The sequence below is a fragment of the Peromyscus leucopus genome, chromosome 2, assembly GCF_004664715.2.
Source record: "Peromyscus leucopus breed LL Stock chromosome 2, UCI_PerLeu_2.1, whole genome shotgun sequence".
NCBI classification, from domain to species: Eukaryota; Metazoa; Chordata; class Mammalia; order Rodentia; family Cricetidae; genus Peromyscus; species Peromyscus leucopus.
In genome coordinates, this window is record NC_051064.1 from 88,527,110 (window position 1) to 88,550,339 (window position 23,230).

The 23,230-nt window shown below is 38.2% G+C and overlaps 1 protein-coding gene across 17 annotated transcripts in view; it reads right to left on the reverse strand.

Moving 5' to 3' along the window:
• Mpdz (multiple PDZ domain crumbs cell polarity complex component) overlaps window positions 1–23,230 on the reverse strand; it is a 162,332-nt gene that overhangs the window by 100,725 nt on the left and 38,377 nt on the right. For all 17 annotated transcript variants that reach the window (XM_037202689.1, XM_037202680.1, XM_037202686.1 and 14 more), the window contains exons 4-10: window positions 10,398–10,610; window positions 9,117–9,256; window positions 7,786–7,999; window positions 6,872–7,000; window positions 4,014–4,223; window positions 1,274–1,388; window positions 881–969 (exon numbers count right to left, since the gene is read on the reverse strand). In XM_037202689.1, coding sequence (XP_037058584.1) covers window positions 881–969; window positions 1,274–1,388; window positions 4,014–4,223; window positions 6,872–7,000; window positions 7,786–7,999; window positions 9,117–9,256; window positions 10,398–10,610 — 1,110 coding nt within the window. The remainder of the gene's footprint in view (window positions 1–880; window positions 970–1,273; window positions 1,389–4,013; window positions 4,224–6,871; window positions 7,001–7,785; window positions 8,000–9,116; window positions 9,257–10,397; window positions 10,611–23,230) is intronic.

The window sequence follows — 23,230 nt, forward strand, 5'->3', positions numbered from 1 at the left end:
TCCAGGACCGAGGTGAAGAGATGACTGTGGTGGTACAAGTCTATAATCCTAGTGCTAGGAGAGGGAGACAGCAAGATCGCTGGGCTCAGTCTGTCTAGCAAACTGGTGACCCTGTCTCAAAACTAAGGCAGAGATGGATAGTCGAAAACACCCAGTGTCAACTTCTGGCCTTTATGTGTGCGAACACCAGCAGACAGACACATCTGCATATACACATGCATGTACATGTACATACCACAAATAGAAACACACAAAAACTAATGTCAATTAATTTAGTTCTTTACAAAGTAAAATCAAAATGTTTCATACATAGTTCAGTGGGTAATTTTAGTCACAAACAGGAGTCCCTGAGTTCAGATCCCCAGGACCCACATAAAACCTAGGCATGGCAGCATAGTCTTGAACCTCAACAAGGAAGAGGTGAAGACAGGTAGATCCCAGGGAACTGACTTGCCAGCTAGTCTAGCTAACTAAGGAGCTCCAGGCTCAGGAGAAATACTGTCCCAGTAAACAAAGCACACACAAACACAGAAAGCTATAGAGGAAGACATCCAACATTGACCCCTGGCCTCCGGCACACATGGAACAGTGAGTACACATGCACACAAACATGCAATTGCGTGCATCACACACACACACACACACACACACACACACACACACATACATACATAGATACACAAGAAATTATTTCTGCATTTTAAGATTTTATTCTTTACATGTATGTGTATGGATATGGTTCTAGATTTGCTAGGAACCAAACCCAGGTTCTCTGGAAGAGTAATACATGTTCTTAACCATCAAACCATCTCTCCACTCACAGAGGACATAATTCTTAATCATGAAAATTGCAAAATCTTTTATTAAACGTGCAACTTACTGCTATAATTTGGTCTCCAACTTGGATTCTTCCATCATGTTCCACAGCACTGCTTTTTGTAATGCTCTTTACAAAGATTCCTGAAGGTTCTAAGATTAGAAATAAGTAATTTTTCACTATTTATAAGCACACACAAAGAATAGCCATCTTCTTCCTTCCAAATAAAAATCCTAATTATGAATAAGTATTTAGTAACAAGCCACAAAGGCATCTAGTAGAAAGAATAGGCGATTGTTCAGCCTGCCATATCAGAGTCACTTATACCAAATTATTTCTAAGAAAGCTGCCAACTACTTTATGCAGGAAAAGAAACCATACAATGATTGAATATCTCATAAGACAGATATTAGAGGCCACTGCAATGTTTAGAAAATGTTTAACGTTCATTATTACCTAATTTTTTATCTCCAACATAACCAGCAATGGTAATTCCTAATCCTTGGACATTTTTTGTGAGTTCCACATCAAACATCTCACCTTCTTCACTTTTTTGAGTAGATGCATCAACCTAAAGAAATATTAATAAATAAATCTTTAGAAAAATCAACACATAAGAAAAAACTAAGGTCAAATTTAAAAAACCAAAGATGCAATTCAGGATTAATCTGGCCTAAGGTATCAGTTCAACTATGCTGTAGAATTGGCCCTTTACATCCAGACAATATAAACTGAGCATCACGGTTTCATTCAGAAGCAAATGTAGAGAAGAAAGTGGAACCTCCCCTTCTCAGACAAACTTACTGTATACACAAAATGTTAAAGATTAAATAGCTTCTAGTTAACAAAGTGTTTTCAGACATAGCTCATCATCATTTCTAAAGGAGTTGGGATGTTTAAAGTTCAAAGAAGTCATGTTTTGAATTGATATATAAAAAGTAAGATCCAGTGTTGCCACTTAATCTTTCTGGACAGCCACCTACCAGGAAGAGCAATGCCCAGCTGCCATCTACTGAGGAGTGTCATTGTAAGGCATTTGGCATGTCTTTGTTTCTTTTTTCTTCTAACAACCTAGAACTGCCTACATCATTTGTAAGCCAGTAAGACAGGTACAATTGCAGCGATTTTTCCCTGGGGGAGGAGGCATATACACATTTCCTAGGACAACCCATCAATATCTGGAGAGGTGGAACTCAAATCCCAACAGTGTGGTTACAGGGCTGCAGTTTGTAAGTGAGGTACAGAGTGTAAGACTGTACAACACAGGGCCACAGAGAGCTCCTACCTACAATTTTTAGTTGACTCTAACACCATGAATATGAGTGTGTCTCCCCCACAGCTTTGTTATAAAAATTAAATGGCACCCTGGGTGCTTGATAAACAATTTTGTTTGTTTCCTCCTGAAAGGGTATATAAGATGGGGAAAGAAGAAAGAAGTGAGTACTGATGCTTGCAAAAAAAAAAAAAAAAAAATTAAATGGCACCAAGGAAGTTATTTAAAATGGTCTCTTATTTGTTTGTAAATTAAAGATATTCACAAAAAACATGTGCCTCTCTACACTGGCACCCTCCTGCTCTGGGATGCTGCAAAGGGCTCTCCTGGGTCTGAGCCTTCTCTAACATGTACCTAATACAGTTATTATTTGTATGTTAGACGAAAGGGAAAGACTCCCTAAATTAAGCATTAGTGAACTGGCACGTGATGTTTTCAATAAGTCATTGGTCCTATACATTGGTGTGATGTCAGCAGACTCTCTAGTAAACCCTAGAAAAATCAAGGCAAGGGGCTTTAACAGGCATGTAGGTTGGGGCTGGCCTGTAACATTTTCTGACTTCCTTTAAAATGAACCGTTATCTCACTGATGGTCCACCTAAATGAAGTATAATTTTACAAGTGAAGTTGGACTCATTTTTTTTATTGCACATAATTATCTGTGCAAACTTAGCAAAAGTTTAAAGTTTAGATAATTACAAGAAAATGACAGGATGAAATCTGCTTCAATTGAAACAAATGTGTTTTCTATTTTTAATAAGTTATTCGAGTGCTATTTTAGAGGGTGGCAATTTGACTATCGAATGGTTTTAAACAGGGCACAAGCTTCAGAAATGATGATATGCAGAGAATAGACACTGTCCTAAGCTTTCATTACATCAAGTAGTTTTTGGTATTGCATTCATTTCTATATTGCTGAATAAAATGTTTTGTTTTCCACAAAAGAATGCCATTTAAACACTTTCATAAACAAGCTTGCTTTCTTCTTTCTCTCTGTAAAAAATAGCAACCAAATCTAGTCCTAAAAACAACAGAATCATGGAAAATTCAAGTGTTCTAATAAAGTTTTAAAGGACTTATGGAAGATGTTAGGCTATTAAAAAAAAAGAATTTGTAACCAGTGGTTAGAGCAATTTCAATAAAAGAAAACATGGATATTTTACATCTATGGGAGATGGATACAGGACTGGTATGTGATAGAAGAAAAAAAACATCTAGAAATGGGTAGGATTTGTTTCTAAAATATTTAAGACACTTCTGAATTGGACTTTTAAAATTTTATCCATTATATAATCTTATGTCCCATAAACCAACTGAGATAACCTCTAACTTCCAAGAATTTTGAAATTTTCCATATGCAATTTAAGACCAAATGGGACACAACACCAATGAACCATGTTCCTGTTCCGTGCCAAAGCATAGCTGCTGCTGTTTTAACCAACTATTTACAATGACCACCATCGTCACAATCTGGTAATAGTTCATAGCTTGCATATATTAAAACAATGACACAAGGAGCTTCTTATACCTCACTCACTCCTACAATCCACCCTCCCAGTCCCCGACTTCCAAAAATAAACTTTCTAAAAAAAAATTGTTGAAAGGCTATGATTAGAATGATGACCCAGTTCACAAAGAGGCTTCTAATTAAGATAAACACAGACTCAAATATGGGCATTAGAGGAACAGAACCCTAAAATTTCATATGTGCTTCAAAATATTATCCTTGTAAAAAGGCTACTTACAGAAAGTGTGAAATTGTCACCTAGAATCTTTAAGCAAGCTATTGTCAATAAATAAAACATTGCTCTCTCTACATATATTTTCGTTCCATTCTTTTAATACTTACATACAATATCAGTAAGTCTAACTTCTGCATGCTATGTGCTTAGACCTTTACATTCATTGTTTTCAGCTACTTACACGCATCTCTGATGTAGAAACCAGAGGAGAGGAGAGGGTGATGCCCGAAGAGGAGGGTGCTACAGTTTCTTCTACAGCACCTCTGGCAATCATCAGCTTAACTCTATTTCCACACTGCCTGAGGACCTGTGCTACTTGCTCACTGCTCATTCCTGCCAGGTCCGTGTCCCCAATCTTTAGAATGTGGTCTCCACTGCACAATCGCCCATGCTGCATTAAAAAAAAAAAAAAGAGTTCAAATAATTAAGGCACTGTCATCATAACTGCACTAGAAAAATTCTAAATGATCTAGAGACAATAATAAAAAAGGAAATAAGGCATATGTCGATCATATGGAATTAAATGTGTAATTGTATTATTAATTGTCTTCTGAACCACTCTAGCACCATTCAATATTGTGAAAGCAAGTGAAACTCACAGATAGTTTGTTTGTGGTGAAATTTTATTTGTATGTTAATAAATAAAGTTTGCCTGGAGATCAGAAGTCATAGTCAGCAATAAACAGAAGTCAGGCGGTGGTAACACATGCCCTTAATCCAATCACAGTCTCTGTGTGGTCAAGGACACAGCCAAGCATGGTGACATGCACCTTTAATCCCAGTACCAACCATAGAGACCTGGAGGTCTGTATAAACAGGCAGTGACAAGGAAGTGATGTGGCTGGGCTTAGAGTCAATGAGAAGGCAGAACAGGAAGGCAATAAAGGCGCAGGTTAGACAGGAAGAGGCTCTCTTGGGAAGCTACGGCAATATGGGCAATATGGTGAGCTAAGGTTAGTTAGTGGCTATTGCTCTGATCTCTATGGCTTGCATTCCTGTATTTGGCTCTATGTTTCTTATTTAATAAGACTGTTTAGAAATTTGTCTACATTTGTTAAATCAATAGCTAGTGTGATTTTTTTCAGTTTGATTTCTAGTTTAGAATTCACAAGGACAAAAGATGACTTTGTGTGTTTTTTTAGTTTTGAAGAACAAGAAGAAAGTGTCATTAGGCATAGATGAAGTATGAAGTTACTATTTGTGGTGGACCTGCCCCCACTTATATGACCCAGGGTACTCTTAAGTAGGGAGAAGTGAGAATTATTAGATAGAAAGAGATACCTAGATGATGAGAGGAAAGACAGAATACAGGATAGGCTTGGGAGGACCTGGGTCAATACCCACCAGCTCCGAACTTTATTCAAAAGGGCTTTTTATAAGAATGCCAAGGGGAGGGGCAAAGACCTCCCCTTTCTAGATATAGCCAAGTGTAGATACTTCCAAACACCTGGTACTCAGGCCCATGGTCCAATCATCCTCTTACGCAGTCCTACTGGGTAAAGCTATTAGGAAACCTCGGTGGTCTCCAACAACTATTCAAACACAGCTCATATTAATTAGATTGTGATACAAAATACGAGAAAGTACTTGAATGCTCCTACAGTTTCTATCTGGCCATTTCAATGATAAATATGCCAAAGAATGCATTTGGAGATAACATACTAGTGAAACAAAAATTCAGATAGATGAGAGATATGATCATTATCTGAAAAACTCTGAAATGACAGGCTACTCTGCACTGTCCAGTGCCAGTTACCAGTGACATATGGCTGAGGGACACACCAGGCATGTGGCCAGTCCAACTAAGGATTAACGTTGTATTTACCTTTAATGGAGTTAAAGCTGAATGTTTTTATATTTTATGTGTACTGAGGAAAATATATAAATGGTGCTCTCCCTTCTCTCTGAAACATATGAAGTTCATTTGCTATTGCTAGATGTTGGCTAACACTTAAATGTTATGTTGCTGTTAATACCACTATTTAAAGAGTTGCTGTTTAACTGAGGCTTTCACTCATGAATATGAGGATGTCTGATGAACTCAGCTTCCCAATTTAAGTTCAAATCTGTGAGTGAAAACAATAGCTTTATAACTCTATAAAGTTAAAATATTAAACACAGGTAATAAATGCACTGAACAATTTCCTACACACAATAAATGGCACATTTCATAAACACCAACACCTCAAAAAGCTAAAGAGAAAACAGGCCGTGTGCCCTAAACAAAGGTGAAACCAGGAACCCAGCACTGAAGCTAGAGTTTTTCTGGTCCTGCATGGCCCACGGTCAGGACAAATCTCTCTCTCCCGCCAGTCCTGCAGCCGCTCAGACCCAACCGAGTAAACACACAGAGACTTATATTGATTGCTTACAAATGATATGGCCACAGCAGGCTTCTTGTGATCTAGTTCTTCTATCTTAAATTAACCCATTCTATAAATCTATACCTTGCCACGTAGTGGCTCATGGCTTAACAGCATCTTCACATGCTGCTTGTCATGGCGGCAGCTGGCAGCATCTCTCCTGACTCAGCCTTCCTGTTCCCAGAATTCTCTTCTCTCCTTGTCCTGCCTATACTTCCTGCCTGGCTACTGGCCAATCAGTGTTTTATTTATTAACCAATCAGAGCAACACATTTAACATACAGAACATCCCACAACACAGCACTAAAGGGACAAGATGGGTTGGTTTTACCTCAACAATAATGTACATTTTACATAATGTAGTTGTAGACAGCTACTAGGTTTACAAATATATAACTATCAAACAAAGGGCTGAAGTTTCTAGAGGGATTGGAACTTTCACCCTGATTCAGTCCCTGGTTCTTCAGGATGTTCAGTACATTGCCTATAACTGTTTTTTAAGTAACATCCCTATCCACTTTCAAGTATTCTCTTCCAAGTCTTAGAGAATACTTGAAGGTCAGCTCAATAAAACAAAAGAGCTTAGTTGATGAAATTTTCCTTCTTTTAACAGAAAATCTAAATGATGAAGCCACACTCCTGGGTGAACAGAAAAACATCTATCACAGTAGCTTACCTGGTCAGCCACTCCTCCAGGCAAAATGGTCTTGACTATCACACCAGTTGCTTTTCCTCCTATGATGCCGAATCCCAGACCTGACCCATCGTTTACCAGTTCTATAGTTTCCACATGCTGCCAATGAATCTAAAAATGAAAGCTTGAGATGAGCAGTTTGTTGGCGTTAAATAATGAGTTCATACAGAATCATGAGTGCTAACCAAGTCCAGCTTTTCATTTGGTATACTTCCTTTCAAAAGACCACAACCACTACTGATATGATCCTTCCAATGGTTATCAATATATCACTATAGTGTGACTGCATTTAACCCACACAAACAGGCACTGATTCTGTAAGATATTTGTAAAAGTTCCTTGAAAAGAAGTTCCAACACAACAGCTGCACTAGATTAGGAGAGTCCTCTGCCAAATCATGTCTTGAGGCAGGATGCTAATTTGTGTAAGTCTATACCATCACTGACCGCTAACTGTAACCACATGAGGTATGGTGACACATACCATCAAGCATGTGCGCGTGCGCGCGCGCGCGCGCACATACACACACACACAACACATACACCCTGAAGGAAGGAAGGAAGGGAGGGAGGGGGGAGGAAAGGAAGAAAAAGGAAAAACAAAACAAATCAAAGTAAGATTTTTATCTACTTACTGGTAAAGTAAATTTTACTAAGAGACTATTTTGTATGAATGCTGTCAAAGTATCATGCAAAGTAAAGGCTATTTTAGAATTTCAAAACTTAATCATAATTCAGAAATAAATATCCCAAGTAGGAATATATTTTAAAAAAAAAAAAATCTTAAAAACTAAAAGCAAGAAAACCTCTAAGAGACATGAGGAAATGGCAGGCATCAGAGAGGGAGCCCAGCTGAAAAGGACCACAGGTGATGCACCCTGTTCCTCGTCTACTCACTGGATTTGAGTGGGCTGAAACTGTGCTGGCTGCAGATGGAGAGCGGGAAATTCGGGGGCTGGAGACCTGAGGCAAGGAGCCTCTGGCGACAACCAGCTGCACAGTGTCTTTGGCCTTCTGCAGGATGCTAATGGCCTGCTGGTGTGTGATTGTCTGGTCTAGGACCTGGCCATTGATGGCGAGGATCTGGTCCGTCTCCTTCAGTCTGCCATCTCTACCAAGGAAAGAAATGAAGTTAGGAAAGAAGTGAACACTCAAGGAAATGACAGTTCCTGTGGCCTAAGTGTTCAGGTCACTTGAATCCTACTGTAGAACACACATGGTTTGAAAACTTCTACTGCATGATTTGACTCCAGCGCTTGTGGCAATTCCACTGCTCCCTGAACCACTGTCAAAGGCCACTTCTTCCTCAACTGCTGGCTACTTTAGCACTCATTAGAATAGGTCCTGTATTTTAAAAATAAACCACCAGTCAGCCAGACATGGAATAGGACATACAGAATGAAAGAAAGGTAAAAAGCCTTGAGGCAAAATGTAGATGACGAGAAACAGGTTAAACTGAGTTGTGGGACAAGCATCAGATAAGGCTGAGCATTCATAACTAATAATAAGTCTCTGTGTCAGGATTTGGGGGCTGGTGGTCTGAAAAAGCCTGCTACATGAACATGTATTTCTTTCTGCTCTGAGTATATTAATAAAGCACAGCTCAAATTATAAGGGGAGAGTTCTGGTGATTTCTAGTCCAAAGGAGACCAAAATATAACAGTGAAAAGATTATATTCAAAAGTTTCTTTCTGAACTAAAATGTAACTAGTTTACGACAATTTAAAAGCTCTCATTTTACTTGTGTGTATGTGTGTGATGTATTCATGTATGTGCATGACTGCTTGTGCACCTGTGTAGGGAGGCCACAGGTGGACATCTAGTGTCCCCTATGGCTCTGCACCTCATTTTTGTGACAGTCTCTCAGAGAAACTGAAGTTCATTTTCCTGGCTAGACTGGCTGGCCAGCAGACTCCGGCACTGGCCTATCTCTGCTACCCCAGGTTAGAGATATGGACTTCCTCGCCTGCCTTTTCCCTTCCTTTTTGGTTTTTTTTCTTAATGGGGCTCCAAACCTCGGTCCTCATACTTGCACAGTAAACACTTCAGACATCTTACCCACCCTGTGACTCACTTTAATGGATTTGCTTTATACTGCCAAAATATTAATGACTTCTAAAATAACAATTATTTCAGCTTTTTTTTTGGTAGTATTCATTTCCCCCATGGTGATCAAAACCTTTCTGATTGTTACATCAAAAACGAGGAAGTTGCTGTGACAATCTTACCTGTGAGCCACACTGCCCTCTTGAATCTCCTGTACGAATATCCCCAGCTCTCCCCTGTTTTCACTTCTGAGCCCAACAACACTAAACCCAAGGCCTCCACATGGAGGTTTGAGGAGCTCAAATATCTCCACATGGCGACCCTGTTCAGGAAACAAAACAGGAAATAAAATTAAAAGCCAATTACAAGCAAGCAGCAAAAACACATTTTTTAAACCAGAGCTCTTAAGACTGAGACTGGAGGATAGAGAGTTGTATACAAGCCTGGGTTACACAAGGAATGCAATCCAGCATTCAACCCAGACTACATAGCAAAATCAAAATCAAACTAAAAATCTCAAAACCAAAACTACACAAAACAAGAAACATCATTACTGCTAACAGTCATCGTACTGGGACATTACTTTGTCTATGAAAAAGAAGAAAGTAGAAAAAGAACAGTTTCGCACTCCTCACCTAGAATAGAACATTTCATTTTTCCAGAAGAATATTTCTGGAATGTGGCATAAAATACTAAATTTAAAATCTGATCTTTTTTCCAAATGATCAGCCTTGAAAACATAAACATGCAAGTAATATTATACAGACATACAGACAGAGTAGGACATATTTATGTATTTAGGAACATGAACACACACACAGAGAAAGAGAGAGAGAGGAGAGAGAGAGAGAGGAGAGAGAGAGAGAGAGAGAGAGAGAGAGAGAAAGAGAGAAGAGAGAGTAAGAGCGGAAGCTAACTGAAAGCAGTGTAGATGATCAATCCTAAGTACATTTATCAGGAATGCAACTTTTATCTACAATTTCATGTTAGAAAGATTCATGGGTGTTTTGTCCTGTTCACTCTGCCCTGTCACCCAGAATTCTGTCCCTCACCCCTTTTGCCCCAGCTATTCTAACCTCATTGTACCCACACAGCCAGAGTGCTCACACTACCAGCCAGGTAAAAATATTTCATTGATGTCATCTTCTCAACGTGTGTGTGTGTGTGTGTGTGTGTGTGTGTGTGTGTGTGTGTGTGTGTAAAACAACAATAACAAGAGAGAGAGATCATGAATTTAAAAGGGTTTGGCAGGAGTAAAGGGAAGGGGGAAATGTAATATTATAATCTTAAAAAAATAAAATATAAGATAATAGAAAAATCTGAACTATACAAATTCCCCAAAATTCTTTTTCATTCCAAAATCGTTCAGGTGTTATAAATGCTACTGCATTCCTCAAATTATCCAAGACTCAGACACCTTCTTAAATACACCCAGTGCTAGTCATAGGGAGAAATGCTCTTACCTGGGCCATATTTTTGATGAGCTGATCAAGTTCTTCAAAGGCAGGCTTCCCATCCATGACAGGTGGAGCACCAGGTCCAGGAAGAGCTTCCAGGTTCCCATTATTTGGAGATAGTAAAAGTGATTCACTTGGCAGAGTGGGAATTACAGTGGAGCTGAGCTGAGGTATGTGGGCAGGGTCGGCATTTGTACTTGCCAAAGTGGCGATGTTTACCTAGGAGGACGCAGAGATTAATAACAACAATGCTAGTGTGTTTAAGCCAACTGCAGTAGCTCTGCCCTCTTCTGAGATGCAAGAGTGGCCTTGAAGCCACATTTCTCTTTAATTTTATGTTAATGTTTCTCAAAAGTATTAGACTGAACTTCCACCTGGCCAATTCCTATTACACTTAGAATAACAACACCAAAAATGATTGTTTCATTTTGCAAAGCAGAACATCACCCAAGCAATTAACATGGCTCCACGTAAAGGTAACTGAAAGCAGTGTGGACAGTCATCAACCCTAACTGTGCAACGCAAACGGTCAATCCTAACTGTACAGTATAAACAGTCCTAACTGAGCAGTGTATGCAGTCAACCCTACCTTTGCCATGCAGATGATCAATCGTTCCCGTGCAGTGTAAACAGTCTTTCCTAACTGGACATTTCTGCAAATTATCAAGAATGCAACTTTTTGTCTACAACTATGTGTCAGAAAGGTTCATCAGTGTTATGTCCAGAACAGCTCTGCCCCTCTTCCTCACCCCCTTAGCCTCAGCTATACTGACATCCTCACTGTCTCTTACACACCACCAGCCAGGTCAAAATATTCACATTCACTTATTTCATTCATGCCTACTCAACCTTACCATGCAGAAGCCCTCCCTGATAGCCTTTCCCAGATAGGACCCTCCACCTTGCTTTGTGGAGCAAAGCACCCATGCCCTGCTTCTCTTCAGAGCTTATTCTAGTTTCATTCTGCTGCTGTGATAGATACAACACTCTGAACAAACACAACTTGGAGAGAAAAAGGTTTATGTGGCTTACACCCCAGCCATAGTCCATCACTGAAGAAAAGAAGGAGAGGAATTCAAGGCTGAAACACGGAGGCAGGAACCGGGAGGGGTGCAACTTGTCAGCTTGCTTTCTGGCTCACTCTCTCACAGGCTTATGCTCAGGACCACCAGCCCACAGAATGTATTTCCTTCAGGGGGCTGGGCCCGCGTACATCAATTGCCAATCAAGAAAATGGCTCACAGACATGCCCACAGGCAAACTTAATAAAGACAATCACTCAATGAAGACTCATTCCCTTTCCAGTGGATCCTAGACTGTGTCAAACTGACAGTTAATGCTAACTAGGACAGCACTTCCATGCTGTTGATACACCATCCACTGTTAAATCACTTCCATTTCAGCCAGTAGAAGTAACCAGAATGTAAAACTCCCCAGTGGAGGGATCCAAACAAAAATTCTGTTTACTTCCAGGTCTCTGTCCTCTAGAGGAATGCCTTGCACAGAGTAGGCCTTCAACATATATTTGCAGAATAAACACCCACACATCTCCTCCACTGGTATTGGTTCCAATTCAGAGGACAGGATTACACAAAATCCTGTACCTAATAACACTGTGTGACAAATACGCTTTTTCATTATGTGGCTATCATTTTTTTGTGACACACAGAATACAGTCACTTGAAATACCATTCCAGGATAAAGACAAGGTAAAAAAATCCAATGATGAACTCTATGAAAATATTTCATCCTGTGCCCCAATAAGAGTTCATCACCCATTTTTAAAAATAAAACAGAAAACTTATTTAGTTACCAAAGTTACCAAAAATTTGCCATTATATCAGCTACCTTTAGTCACCCATGAAAAAGAGGGAAGAAGCTTCTGGGAATTGTTTCAAATGCTTATTTTAAAATCTACAGCAGGCATGATCAATTATTATTTTTCAAAAGCAAGTTTCTTTTGCCAAGACTGATTTTTTTTTTATTCTGAGCCATGGCAACTTCAGCAAAGTCTGCCGGCAGAAGACACACTGCTCAGGTTGAAGCAGATGGCATAATAAAATTTGTGACAGGCTGAAGATCCCACACACTAGGACCTAATGCCCATGGTATGTTTGCATAGTGAAAAATATTTGGACTTCTGCTACAGTAAGCCAGAGTGAACAAACCCCATTCTGAGAATAGACGGTCTCTCTACAAGAAATGAACCACCAAAGTACAAGCTGTGATGTTCCGGACGACGCAGGCTGGGGCAGTGCAAGAGCGAAGTCACTGGAGAGCAAGTGTTACTGCACTATGAAGATCATCTGGGAAGGGTCGCACAGAGGTCACCGACTTCCCCGGCTTCCTCCCTGCTCTTGGCCTTTCTATAAATGGAGAGCCAGGGTTACCTATGGAAAACAGCCCACATATTTTAAAACTGTCATTTAATTACACCATCAAAGGACTTCTTTTTAAGTTTGAAAACTTACACTCTTAGGAAAGCACAAAGGCACATTTTGATTCATTTTCAACTATTTATTAAAACCGTTTCCTAACCCAGGCATGGATGTACACCTACAACTCTAGCTCAAGGGAGGCTGAGGCAGGAAGATCTCAAGTTTTAGGGCAACCGGGGGTAGTGAGGATGTCCCTGTCTAAAAAAACATTATGAAAGAAGAAGAAAGGTGTTCTTTATTATATGATCTGAGACACAGGAATGAATCTTACTTATTATTTCCTGGCAGATTATTTGAGTCTCAAAGAGCGTTTATGTGCCTAATAAATACATATATTAACTTGTGAACTTTGGTTAATGCTGCTACTTAAATTAGAACATAAATGAAGATTATGTCCATTGTTGAATAGAAAAATTTTCCAACTGTAAATGCAAGGACAGGTTCTAGCATGGTGCCTGTTGTTAAAAGTATGAGAATCCAAGCTAGGCACGCCTTTAATCCCAGCACTCAAGAGGCAGAGGCAGGCTGATCTCTGTAAGTTTGAGGCCAGCCTGGTGTAAGAGTGAGTTCCAGGAAGGACTCTAAAGTGACACAGAGAAACCCTGTCTCAAAATACCAAAAAAAAAAAAAAAACCTCAAAATATAAAAATTCCTCTAATTCCTCTTACAAGACTTTTTGCATCACTACAGATCTTTCCTCAGTCTTAAGGTTTGGTCAATATAACCAATCCACCACAATTAATTTATTCACCTATATTGAATTTTATGTTTCCATAGAAAGAGTTTACATCACACATATTATATAGCTTCATAAAAACATAAAAATTAAACATAAATGGCAGATTGTCAGAACACGGCCCAAGAATGGAGTCATGTGAGGACAATTCTGAGTGCTTTTGAGAAAATGCCAAGAAAACAATAGACGAATCTTGTGATATCCATTGTTTCAAAACATGGATTTTTTTTTGTGCTCCTCCCAAGTGTAGCAGAAAGGAGTGAGTTTTCTTCAGATTATTCATTACAGCTGTTGATCGTTATTTGTTTATATGCCTTTAAAACACATTTTTTCCACATGTGGCTTATCCTTGTGATTATACACATTATTCAGGTGATTCTTCTTAACTCTCAGAGTATAAATTGTCTGATGCTCTGAATAAAGTTGGTTATGGCATGAGACTTCAATCAACCTCATTAATCGGCTCCATTCCCCGAGGTCCCACTGCTGCTACAGCAGTGACAACAGACAGCTTTAAAATTATCTTTAAACAAACCTACATGTAACTGGCAAGAGCTGAAGATGCATATAAACCAGTGCAACTAGGCAGCTGAAGTCCACTGGCTGTCTAGTGGAGAAATGGGCAGCATCTCTATCTAAGTCACCCACTCACGTAGAACTCTACTAGGGAGCCACTGCACAGCAGTATTCCAAGACAACAAAAACTCACTTTAGTTCAAAATGAAATTAAGCTTAGCCTCTGGGAATGCTTACACCAGAGAAGCCTTTTATCAAAAACAAACAAACAAGGTGAAAGTATGCAAAAAGGCAAGAAAAAAAATATATCAAGTATGAAAAAGAAATCAGGAATTGTGGCATGTTCTACCAATGAGAAGCAGAGAAGTAGCCATAGCCCACAATGTCGAAGACGGTCATGTACAATAGCAAAGACCACTGCCATCTACTTTAGAGGCTCCTGGCTACAACATATCACAGTGACACAGCCCACATCCAAGGCAAAGAAAATCTGAAAAGCCATGATAGCAAAGCCTTAATTTGTCATTAAAGAAAAGAAATCAGGCCATGACTGAGCAGGGTGACTAAAACCAAGACATAAGCCAGAGGTGACTGCACACACCCATCATATCAACACAAGGTAGACAAGAGGATCCTTTGTTCAAAAGACTCTATCTCCAAATAAATAAATACATAATAATAAATAAAAGTCTAAGAAAGTAAGCATACCTCCCTTTTCCATAACACATGTATGAAAATCAGCTGTTGCCTTAAATTTGGAGAGGGAAAAAAAAATACCAGAGTAAATTTGGGTGCAGAAAGAGGCTAATCTTAGATAGAAGGTCCAAAATAGGGATGGTCCATAATTAAAGAACACAAAAAAGGTTTAAAATGTGAGTGAATTAATACCAATTACAAAAATAGTAGAGTAGACAATAAAAACCTGTAGCATCTAGGCTATCTCTGGAGGTCAGGGCCTGCATTTACACAAGAGGCAGGGATGAGATGAACTGGGGTCAAGGGTTTAAGTTCTCTAAATCTTCTGGGTGGTACAGCACTGACTAAACTAGAATGGATCAACGACCAGACAAGAAGCCAGTGTACAAAATATATGAGAAAACCCAGAAGCCATTTAAAAATGAGCAAAAAGCGGAAACATCGCACTAAATAGGATACAGGAATGGACAACAGGCACCAAAAGATGGTCAGTGTCGCTAAGAAAAGTCAATTAAAGCATAAAAATTACCATTTTACACCTCCTGAAATAGGGAGGATGTAGAAAAATATAAAAACATTCTTACTGGAAGATAAATTAGTAGTTTCTGAAAAAAATATGCATGTATTTACCAAAGAACCTCCTGAGCATTATTCAACAATAAAATCCTAAGTTGAAGGCCAAACACTGTGGTATATGCCTGTAATATAGGAGGCCTAGGCAAGAGGGTTGTGAATTCCAGAACAGCCTAAGACACACAGTGGAAATATGCCTCAAAAATGAAACAAACAACAGCAACAAAAATCTGTATTCACAAAAAACTACAAAACTGCTGGAAGTAGCAACTTTATCTGTAACAGTAATAATATTGAAAGCAAATAAAATTCCCTTCAGTAGATAGATCCATACCATGGATCATTCCTTAGTAACAAAAAGGAAGATTGATACAATGTGGATAAATTTCAAGAGTTTGTACTATGTGAAAAATCATCTAAAATATTCTGTCTTTATGAAATGATAACTTTAAAAAAAGACAGTCTACTAGAAGACTCAAGTCTAATAAATACAGTAGCATCACAGGATACGATGTCAATTTTTTTAAATAGTCTTTATATACACAAACAATACTCTGATATTAATAATTCCAAAATTTAACTAGCTGACCAAAGAGAGAGTCTTCCATAACAAAAAATTCATGATAATGAAAAGGAAAGTTAAAGACCATACTAGACAATGGAAAGACCTCCCAGGCTCCTGGATTGGCAGATTATTATTAAAGTGACTATACTACCAAAATTTACCATTGATTTAATTCTGTATCCATCATAATTCCAACTTCATATTCTACAGATATAGGAAAACAGTTCACAAATTCAGACAAAACCACAAATGTCCACAAACAACCAAACAATTCTAAAACAGAGGGACCTGGAAATAAGACAACAAAGCTAAAACCCCTTAATTGTTAACAAAATGGGCAAAACCACATGCTGCAATAAAAAGATAGCAAATGCTATAGATGATATAGAGAGAAAGGGATCTTTATTCACTGTTGGTGGGGTTGTACATTAACACAACAATTGTAGAATTCAGTTTCAATATTCCTCAAAAAAATAAAAATGGAAATATCATATGACCCAGTTATTTCAAAGCTGGGCATACATCCAGAGAGCTACATACACTACCATAAAGATATTTGTACCTCCTCGTTTATTGCTCTAGCATAGCAAGAAATGGAACCAATCTAGTAGTCTATTAATAAATGAATGGGTAATAAAAATCTAGTACAGCTGGGCGGTGGTGGCGCACGCCTTTAATCCCAGCACTCGGGAGGCAGAGGCAGGCGGATCTCTGTGAGTTCGAGGCCAGCCTGGGCTACCAAGTGAGTTCCAGGAAAAGGCGCAAAGCTACACAGAGAAACCCTGTCTCGAAAAACCAAAAAAAAAAAATCTAGTACAGATACAAAATGGAATACTGCTAGGCCGTGGTGGTGGCGCACACCTTTAATCCCAGCACTTGGGAGGCTGAGGTAGGCGGATCTCTGTGAGTTGGAGGTCAGCCTGGGCTACAGAGTATGTTCCAGGAAAGGCCCAAAGCTACACAGAGAAACCCTGATTGAAAAACCAAAATAAATAAATAAAATGGAATACTATTCTTCAATTTTAAAGAAAAATGAAATCACAACATTTTCAGGAAAATGGATAGACTTACAATGTGTAATGTTAAGTGAGGTCACACAATTTCAGGAAAAAAACTACATGTTCTCCCTTATATGAACATCAGCCCGTATGCAATATATTTCTATACAAACCCATGAGGCAAAGAAGAAGCAACAACTCTAAACTGAACGAAAGTAAATGCTTAAAAATCACTTTATGTGGTTAAGTGATTATGTCAGAAGAAATGTAAATGCTAATGTGCTGGGCATTCATTTCAATAATCTAAAATAAAACAGTAAAACACAGAAAAGAAATATGTTAATATGTTTGACAAAGTAAAAAAAAAAAAAAACAGAAAGGAATGAGGAAGGAGAATACAAATAGAATGTAGAGCATGCAACAAATATCCTTATGCCAAAAAAGGTTTTAAACTACATGTAATGAACAAATTCCCTAAAAAACCAATTTTCCAAAATATCAATAAAATTGTTTTTCTTCTTCATCAAACATAATAGTTCTAAATGCTTACAGTGACAGACTCTTACTTCTTTTTGTAAACTGTCACTTCATACAATAAATTTCATTGGTAAGAATTATTCTCCACTATTTTGAGGTCAGCTCCACCTTGACACCAAAACATACTAAGAACTTTACTAGAAAGAGATTTTAGTGATCAATCTCCCTTAAAGACTTATACAAAAATACCAGGCAAGAGCGTCACTATCCAAAGATAATAACAGAGTAGTACAAGATAGACACTCCAGAAATGCAAAGTTGAACTAAAGCATTTAGTTTAATTTACCATGTTAACAAAACAAAGAAAAAAAATCCAAAATCACCCAAAAAGGCAGAAATAAATAATGAAGAAACCTCACATTCAACAATTCTAATTCATTATTACATGCACATTTCATATAGTACAATAAAGCAAGAGAAAAATAATAAAGGTATAAACTAAAGAAGCAAACCCTGAAATTTTGTGCAGATGACATAGCCATATGTAACAAAAACACCAATGGATGAACAGGTACACTGTTGGGAACAATCTATTTCATAAGGCAGGTCAGTGTAAAGTTAATATATAAATCAGCATGGCTGGAAAGAAAAAGAATAATTGGGAACTAGTAAGTTTCAAGCTGTTCTTTTGAAAAGACATTTGTTTCTTATTTGAACAGACAAGTCACAGGATCCATTTGTATTGATTTACAATAATATCAGAATAAAAGACAGAGGATAAAAGGAAGGTATTTTCAGTAAAATGCTCTGGGTCATATGAAAAATTATAAACACATACACATACATATTTTATGTCTCTGTCATACCATATCCAAATTTTATAAGGTAAAAATAAAAAAATAAAAAACATCTCACCTGTATTTTGGGCATGAAGATTTCCCAAGTAGATTTTTTTTAATTATTTTTAGATTTATCATTTACTTATATTTCATGTATATGATGTTTTGCCTGCATGTGTACCACATGCAGTCTTGGGAAAGTGGGGATAAAACAATTGAAGCCACTACCTCCAGCTGACTGAGGGATCAGCTCAGACAAGAGCTAGGAATCAGTGATCTGGGTCCTTGTGGGGTGTGGCCTGCTCGTTCTACAGGAGGCACTGGTTACATATGTAGAAACTCTTAGCCTTTCCATTCAATGCTACCTGTCTTGGTACCCAGATGTTAAAGCAGTAACCAAGGTTCTGTAGATTGCTGGATGAATCAATTGTAAACTTCACATTGTAAACTTGTTCCTACTACAGGTTGAGTTTGGTAGCCAGCACCTTTCAAGCCTCTACAGTATTCATTGTAGTGTTATCTACATTAAGTGGGAACTGGGAAAGAATCTGAACTGACAGAAGGTAGAATAAATACATTGCAGAGTACTTCAAAAAATGGAATATGAGCAGGAACTACATATTCATGCAATATGAATGAACCTCACAGACACAAGCTGAGACAAACATGCCAGCCACAAAGCATATACACCAAAAGCCTGCGTTTACATAAAACTGAAATTCTTCCCATAACATATAAGTCACAGTGATTTCTCTGGAGGAAAAGGTTTGTTCTAAGTGAGAAGATGTTTAAGAGGGCACTGGGAATGCTGCTAACTTCCTATAAATTGATTTGTCTTGACTATATAAATTATACACATTACACTTTTAACACAACTGAAAATACATGTTCAATCTGTAAAAAAAAAAAAAAGGTAGAGCTTTCAATCTTTTCTAAACTTACTTATCAATTCTATTGAAGTTTACAATGTAAGACATATGATTAGTGCACAGAACCCAGTGCTTTCTAATGCATGGATGGCATGAAAGCACCGTTCTCTTAGAGAAGACACATAGTAGTAACAATGCTTGTGTGCCTCTGACGGGAATTGTGTTTCTTTCATCTGAATGCTAAAATATGTCATCCTCAACTGTGTTAGCAAGGAAGCAATGATCACTGTTTTTACAATGCTAGCTTTGGTAAATTTCAGAGAAACTCTTGTCAGTATCGGTGGTTTTCCACGTCAGTGCTAACGTCAGGGGGACTTGCCTGAGGACTTTGCCTCCCCAGGTGCACCTCTTAAGAGGAGCAGACTTGAAACCTGCACCATGTCTCTTCTTCTAACAGAGCAAAAAAAAAAAAAAAGTGCTTATTTTCTTGCAAATTTACAAAAACGTGTAAAATGCTCTCTGGAACTGATCCCAACTATGAAATGCAAAGGTGGAGAGAAGCTGAGACTTCTCCATGAAATCTACCAGCTGAAATGACAGTCAGCAGAAGAAAACAATGGCCACATAGCAGGCCTCCATGTCAAGCCTGGGACCTGGAGAGGCTCCCCTGCCCCCACCTTTTCCAGTGCAGTGCTGATTAGAGCTGATCTGGATGCACTATTGAACAGACAAACTCTGAACAGGAGTTGATGGAAGCCCTCCAATTTAATATCCTTGTTTTTAAAGCTAATTAGAGAAACTGAGTTGTGTGTTCCATCAGGCGACAACCGTGGACCAAAGGAACTCATACTTCCTAAACTTTATGAAATATAGACAGAATGGAATGTAGTTACATGGAAGGACAACATTGTCTGATACTGCGCAGTATTGGGGGCAGTTAAGTGACAAACTTCTTTCCCTAGTCACAATTCTAAATATAAATAAAAATTTGTATTTAGATTAGCTATAAAATACTTCAAGCAGCTTAGTTCCCTCAACGACTGAGATGGCTAACTTTCTTTCTCAGCTATGAATTCTTAAAAGAAAAGTAGATAGTGGTCTAGAACCTGTAATTTACAGATATTTGTAAAGTAGATTCTAACAGCCTTCAACTGATAGATTTAACAAATAAGAGGATTCAATTTAGAAAATAATTCCTTAACCTACAAATTCAAGGAGTCATTCTGAGTAGTGGGGACATAAAGTCTCTGCACCTGCGCCTATTAGGGCTGAGTGCTAAGTTTCTGTGGCCTATTTGTTATAACATTCCCAGTGCTAGAAAGCATAAATTACCCACTATAAAACTCAAGATGGAAGGCAAAGAACACTTAAAGCCTAGAGAAGGAGATGAATTAAAGAGGGTGTAAGCTCTTGACTTTTCCTTTCTGGTATTTAGTATATACGGATAATCACTAATCTATCCAGTGCAATGCTGATTAGTGAGGTAAATGACAGCATCAAGTGTGAAACTGTAGACTCAGCTTCAATACAACGTCAATTCAGTTAAATGAACGGCCACTTCACAAGTTATGCTATTCTATGACATTTTCGTTTTCACTCAAAACTATATCTACAAAAATTTTATTCATTCCTGAAACTATAATACGTGTTTGTGTGTGTGTGTGTGTGTGTGTGTGTGTGTGTGTGTGTATCCAGCCACCTGACACACTAAACTGTGTACCCAAGCAACAAAATCAACGTATTCCATCTGACTACACAAATTAATGTTCTGAAGAAGGCCTGTGATATTAAAATGTTTCTAAAGGATTCTCAAGTGAAAATTCCCCCAAATTTGATGACATATGTATGAATAACTGAGTAATCTTTGTGAAGAAGAAACTGAAGTTTGAAGAGTCCCAACTGTGTTTCAAACTCTTTTCTCTGGTGTTATAAAAGAAACCTAAAGTTTACCTTTTAAAGCCATCAAGTTCTGGGCCTGTGAGATGCTTCAGCAAGAGAAGAAGGGCACTTGCCACGAAGCCTGATGACCTGAGTTCAATCCCTGGGACCCACATGAAGGAGAAAACTTACTACCACAAGTTGTTCTCTGATCACCACATTCAATTTATGGCCTATGTATGTGCACTTGAGCACATGCACACACACACACAGACACACACACACACACACACACACACACACACACACAATCAATGTAATAAAATAATTAAGTGAAGTATAAAAGAATTTTTAACCTAGTCCCTTAGTTTCCACTGAGATTCTAATTCCACAATAGTTCTGTTTGGCAGTCCTAGGGTTCACCTCTAGGCATCGGGTGTGCAAGAACTCCTACCACCGTGTCCTAGCCACACACCAGCTCTCATCTGCCTTGATGGTGTCTTTACTTTGATTGTTTTTAATGGGGAGTATTAGTATTGTGGTAGATTAAAATACAGATGACCACAAACACTTCCAGCCCCTCTACCAAGAATAACAGTCTATCTTCCCACCCTTTAAATCACTTTGCAAAGGTCTGGGCTAGGAGAGGGGTGTATCTGTTTCTTTGTTGAATGGTTGGTTTCAGTCTGGCTTTTGGAATCAAAGTCTCGCACTGGATCATTGCTGTAAAGACCAGGCTGATTGTAAACTCATGGCACTGCTCTAGCCTCAGCCACCCAAATGCAGGTATCATAGATGCAAACCATCATATCTGGCCCCAAAGTTCCTGATGTAGTGGGAAAAAGCCCCTTTAAAAAATCTTACATTGAGTTCATGTCTTTTTAATGACAGTATCATATAAAAGAAAAAGAAAAACCTTAGTGGAGGGATCAAGGAAAACTAATACTTTTGAGTTGCAAGCTGCACCAGCCAAGTTTTTAATGTGTATACCGGAAAATATGATTCATATTCAAATTATGATTATGTATTCTAGAGTAGATGAAAGACACTTCCTCAAAAATGAACAAAATACAGCTGTCACACCAAGGGTCAACCTCAAGTAAAATAGCTGATGGTAGTTGTTACTAATAAAGAAACTTGAGCTTTCAAGTGAAAATTATAATTTTAGAACTGATATCTGCCAGCTGAGCTTTGACACCATTCCATATCTAAGGGTTTTTTGTCGATAAGATCTCAAATGTTATTAGATCTCAAATATTATATAATCAAATACAAAATTCAATTTTGTCAATATCCAAATTTTCAAATGGCCAAAGTAACATAAATTTATGCTTCGGTAAAAAAACAAAGATAAAAACGCAAGATAGACAACTAGGTTTTATTGCAATGGAGTATGAAATACTCTTAACTTTCAGACTCCATATTCTATCTAACCTTTAGGGAAACATCACAACTCTTGGAACACTATCAAAGAACGGCAGGGGCTGGAGATATGGCTCAGCAGTAAAAGCGTTTGCTGCTCTTGCAGAGGACCTGAATTCAGTTCCAAACACCCATAAGGCAGCGCACAGCTGCCTGTAACCCCAGTTCTAGGTGATGCAACGCCCTCTTCTGTTTTCTGTAGGTGCTGCATGTGCATGCACATCCCTGCACAAAGACACAGGCAAATGCAATAAATCTTTAAAATAAAAGGAGAAGAATGGCTACAATCATTAAAAAGCTATTTTCCTTTTTCAGTGTACACAGCCATGCAAGCTCAATTTTTCCCATATATATTAGCTAAAAACAAAAATCAATCAATCAATCAATGCAAAAGTGAGAAAATCCAACTTTCTTCTATTAAGTATTAGAGCAGAGAAACATGCAAAAAATATAAGGCAAAGTTGCTACTCTCACTAATTTTTAAATATAAAGTGGGTTTTCCATGATTATTTTATATGAATTAACAAATATTTAAAGCATTTCACAACTTTAACTTTTATTATGTTCAATACTTGGGAGTAAAATCCATGAAAAAAACGTTTGTAGCTCTTTATCAATACTATTAAAGATTTATTTTATTTATGTGTATGTGCATGTGTATGTGTCTGTGTGAGAGGATGTGTATCTATGTGTACAGGGACCTGCACCATTGTAACAGAGGCCAGAAGAGGACATCAGATCCCCAGCGACTAGAGCTGTAGGCATTTAAGGATGCAGGGCTTGCTATATGAGTGCTGGAGTCCAAACTTTGGTTCTCATGACTGCAAAGCAC